At 28.1% G+C, this 5465-nt stretch overlaps 1 protein-coding gene across 1 annotated transcript in view; it reads left to right on the forward strand.

Annotated features, from left to right (window-relative positions):
- Positions 1 to 5465, forward strand: part of LOC105627679 (dynamin) — an 89737-nt gene that overhangs the window by 28979 nt on the left and 55293 nt on the right. The window contains exon 10 of the mRNA XM_012208958.1: positions 3971 to 3997. Coding sequence (XP_012064348.1) covers positions 3971 to 3997 — 27 coding nt within the window. The remainder of the gene's footprint in view (positions 1 to 3970; positions 3998 to 5465) is intronic.

The following is a 5465-nucleotide window of genomic DNA, read 5'->3' on the forward strand; positions in this document are numbered from 1 at the left end:
TTTGATTCTTTTATTTTTTTAATTTATAAATAAAATTGTTAAATTACAGAATAATAAATTTATTATAATGATTATAACAATGATTTATTTCAAAGAAATTTCTTAAATTATGAAAATATAAAATTGCATTTGCACATTCCTTTGTGGAGCTAAAATTGATTTTCATTGTTATGTCTATAGTAGTATTTTCGTATAATTTATTCTATATTTTTGATCTTTACATAATAATATAATGTTTTTGAACATTAAGTCGAAAAAATTAGTTTAAAAAAGTTGCATTAGATATTTACAATGTATAATATTTGTTAGATAAATATAGAGGAGAAGGAGGGAGGCAGCTTTGTAGGCAGGGGCAGTTTTGAACTTTACAAATTAAAAATAAACTATCTTTTTCTGCGATTACAAATTTTTGAAATGGCGATACAGTCATAGATAATCGTCAAGTGATAGCTGCCGCGATTGCAATTATTAATCTAATCTAGAAGCGTTTTGTGTTTTTATGCCTTTGTACTAAACGTCTCACATAAGCATTTTAAAATTAAATGATTAAATAATTAACATTTTCTTATGCTATGTGTTTCTTCTTACGTTCATATTTACGTAATAAAGATGAAATATTTAGTTTTTATCGATATTTTGGTAAATAAGATATTTTTTCGATGTGATTAAAAGGATAAATTTAAACGAAAATTTAAACAAATCGGGCACCTTAGAACATTTCAGTCGCAACTGTCGCGAACTCCCATAAAGCCCATGGCATATGGCTAATGAGAAATATATATACAAGAACGTAAGACAGTAAGACGTAAGCAGTAAGGAAAATCATAATATTGGATTTGCTATTAGCCTTACGGTCTATTGGATTAATAGTTAATTTGCTTAGATTGCACCCGGTTGCACCAACGTTACTTTTATTTTAAGCGAAAAACTCTATCTCATTTTAAAACCGAAAAGAGACAGAGACAAAGACAGCCTCGCTTAAAATTAAAGTAACATTGATACAATCGGACTTTATTGCTTAATTTGTTTACATGTTAGAGGCTTTGTTTACACCATGCATTTAGGCCGCGACCTATACAATAGAGGTTCTTGTTTATCCTGTAAGTTAAACAAAAGCATCTATCGTATATTGGACTAAGGCTGTGTTCCAAAATTCACTGTACCGAAAATCTACAGTTTACGTCATATACATTTTCAGCAATGACAATGAATTTTGGAATACAGCCTAAGCGCATGATATAAACGTAGTCATTGCCTTAAACGTTTACAATAAACAGTAGTATAGGCTGTAAACACGTCGGCAATAAGAGTCTGAGCACAAGAATTGTCATAACTTAGAGACTTAGTTGTAGACGTAAGTAACGCACAAGCTTCGACGTATGACGTACGATTTATTGCCGTCGTTAGAGACACGGTAATAAGTTGTACATCATACGTGAAAGTTCATGCGTTACTTATGTCTACAATTTAAGTCTAAGTAAGTGTTATAATAATTCTTGTGCTCAGATCCTAAGTTGATTTTCCGGCCCAGTCAGAAATGGTTAATCGATCAATGTCAAATCGATAATGATTCAATGTCGCTCGACGTCAAATCGAGTTAATTCGATATCCGTTAAGAAATGGTTGAAATTTATTAGATATGGGAAAAAATTCGTGGCGTTTTTTAATGCCATCTAACGGAAAAAACGCCACGAACTTTTTCCCATATCTAATATTTCACTTACTGTACGCCTTATTACATCTTCTGCTACATTGATCGATCAATATCGATTTGATATTGAGCGACGTTGAATCAGGATCGAATTAATGTTGATCGATTAATATCGAATGTTTGGCTAGACCGGAAAATCAGCTTACTTCTGATCTGAAGTCTACAACCTTTACTGCTACTGTTCATTGTAGATTATTACGTTGTATATGACATAAGCTTTAGTTCTTTCGCTTGTAGATACATGATAAAGTTATATTTGATTGTTGATTAGCGTCGAACACGATCTACATATTACTATATGATTCATAAAGGAGCATAAGGATAAGAACTCTATACTGCAAATTTATAATTGCTTTCAACAATATAACAGGTAGAAATATACAGTTTTTTTAAACATCTTTTCATTTAATAGCCAAATTATAGGTTACGGAACGCAGCCTGTAGCGTATAACTTGTATATAGTACATGTATACAAGTACATGTACAGTAGAACTTGGATTATCTGACATGGTTGTTTTTAATCTTTCAGATTATCCGACATACTTTCCAGCAAGAGACACAGATGACACAGTGTAACACACTGAATCATTACATCCTTTTGTTATTTGCTAAATAAAGATGATCTGTGTCACTTGCTAGAAAACATCACTCATCGAATTTTTGTGATGATAGCGTTACACGCATTCTTACTAATTAAAATGCGAAATCTTAAGAAATCGATTTATAAATATTTTTTATAACAGGGAGTTATAAGAGTTAAGAAAGATAGTGTCTACTTGAAACTTAAATTTTGATAATTTATGATTAGAGTTTATGTTTTTAATTTTATTTTAATTATCATAATCATTAAAAATTCGGTAATTATGCAGTATAAGGGACTATCCTGCAATGACCTTGACATATGTTATCAAAGTCATGACCCGAAATGATCTTGGATAAATTTTTCGAGCTGTCGTTCGTTGTTCCTTAAAAAATTATTAACAAAAAAAGTTCATCAATAAAACCTAACTTTAGAACACGACTGTGCTCCGATGAAACAAAGTCCCTTCTTTAACAGCATAAAATATTTCCTTATATAGTAAATATTTCCTTATAGTTTCTTATATAATTTTTGTGTCTTTAGAGAATTTGTCCGAATTTTTCTATGCTTATATGTGAAACCTTATGCCTTATAATGTATATAGTGTGGAGATATAAAAATAATATTTTTGCTAAATATGTTTTTGTTTATTTGATGTTCATTCAATATTTATATTTTCAGATATTGGATATTCTTTAGCCATTATGTTAAAGCCATTATATAAAACTGCATAATTAATAAAAGTTAACTTTTGTTTTTCAACTTAATATATTTTTAAAAAAGAGGCTTTTATTTGTATAATTAAATTAGTACATAAAGAACGCTTAATCTTTCTTTTTTACAATGCGTTCAAAACTGCCTCAGGGTAATTCAAAACTGCCTAAGAAGGGTACTTTTGAACATAAAGAGTGTTTTTTTAAATATAAATAAAATATATATATTGTTATGATATTTGTTTCAATGTGGTTTATTATTGTACATCAATACATACATATCTGTAGTAATTGCTAGCACAACAGAAATATAAATAATTTCATTACATTGTAATTTATGAGTCTGAGAAGAAAAAATGTTCAAAACTACCTCCTCTCCCTTAAGCATATAACAGAATAAGTATAATAAGAATATAAATAATAAGAATATAAATTTAATAATGATGTTACTGAAAATTAAGTATCATAAATTTGCTTTATTATATTATTGTTAATAATGAGGACAAGGCATATAATCTTTATACAAAAGTATACATGTTTAAAATCCTTTTTATATATAATATCTTACTTTATATGTAATATATACAGTATAATAATTTATTATTATATATTCTATATTTATTATTATATATATCCTACTTTATATAACTTTTGATAAGAAGTAAAATATTATAAACCGTAACACACATTATAACTTTTTAAATGTTTGAGATTATGGGCGGAATCCATAGACATTGTTCAAACTTCGAGATGATCTTAAACTAGTGCTTCAGATATCATAAATCAATCACAGAATCGTATTTTAAGACGTATTTGCTTGAGACGGTCTTGAAAACAGACTATGGATACCGGCCTATATGTGCCTTATCCTAATTAAAATAATATAGCCTTATCCTGAGATAATACTTCTTTTTTCTCATCAATTTCTTCACAATTAAAAAAAAAATGATTTAATTATATCAGCAGCGCTGCAACCAGTAGCCATAATGCAAGGTAAGAATATTAAAGTACATTTCAACAAAAATTTACACAACATTTTTATCTTCTTCTCATTTTCACGCTCTTTCTTTTTGGTATCTTACGCTTATTCTTCTTTTAATATCTTATTGCGTCTTTAAGTTGAAACATTAATGTACTGAGCCAAATTTTAGTAGTTTTTAGCTTAATTAATAAACATTTTTGATTATTTTATTCTATTAATCATTATTGTTTTTTTAATATTTTATTTAATAACATTTTAATAATTTTAAAATAGTATAGTACAATATACACACATACATAGTATACATATACAGAGTGTTTTTCTCTAATTTGATTATTTAAAATATCTCCATTGTTTTTGATGATGCGAGAAAATATCACATGAGATCTTGCTCGATTTGAAATGGCACATTATGATGATTAAAAAATTTTCTCTAATTTTTTTTTTTTTTTAGACTTCAAGATCATCCTCCATTTCTTGAAAGTGGAATTGTATGATTTTTTTTACATAATATGATTCTTCTAATTATTTTGAATATCAAAGTATTTAATTTATTTACAGTTTTTCAACATATTAACATCTTTCTAATAAAATGCCTGATTGAACATCAAATTGTTAAAATTGCTTGTCAATTTCGTGATATTACTACAGTAATTTAATTGCGTTTATAAGTCCGAAAAGTTAATTCGGCGTGCGAATGATTACAAATATACATGTACATATATTAGAGTTGACATGTACATATGTTAGAGTTTCACCCGGATCTATAGATATTCGGGTAACCGGATATCTGAATAGTGATATTCCGGATCTTATACTTGAATATTGAATAATACTCTGCGGATTCAAATCCGGATATCCAAATCCGTCCGGATCCAATCTTTCGAATCTATTATCTCATAAATCCGATTTCTGATTAAATTACAGACTTCACTAGAGGAAAATCGATAACGTAGATCTTCTAAAGCGACACCCTCTTATTTTTCTGAAATTAACTATTGCATTTTATTAATACTAATAAAAACATGATCTGTTTAGTTGATTAAAATTATATTAATATATATAAAATTATGTTAAATTGAAGTTATATTAATATGTAATTATATTAATATGTAAAAGTATATTTAACATATATTAATATATAAATAAAAATAAATATATAGTCTCTCTTGCGTGCGCCTGCCTTCCACAAGCGACACAGTACAACACAGTGATCTTATCTTTATTTAACATTGGCAAATAACAAGGATATAATGATCCATTGTATCGTTTATTGAAAGGCATATTCTATTTCTCGATCTCACTATTTCTCACCCTTTTTCACGCTCTCATCCCCCTTCCCCTATCTCCCTCTCTCTCTCTCTCTCTCTCTCTCTCTCTCTCTTCTTTTCTTTCTTACTATATATATACTACTCGTGTAGTAGTAGTAAGAAGTAATATTAGTAAGTAAAGTAAATTAAGTAAAAGTAAGTAAAATAA

The sequence above is a fragment of the Atta cephalotes genome, assembly GCF_000143395.1.
Source record: "Atta cephalotes unplaced genomic scaffold scaffold00010, whole genome shotgun sequence".
In the NCBI taxonomy this organism is placed as follows: domain Eukaryota; kingdom Metazoa; phylum Arthropoda; class Insecta; order Hymenoptera; family Formicidae; genus Atta; species Atta cephalotes.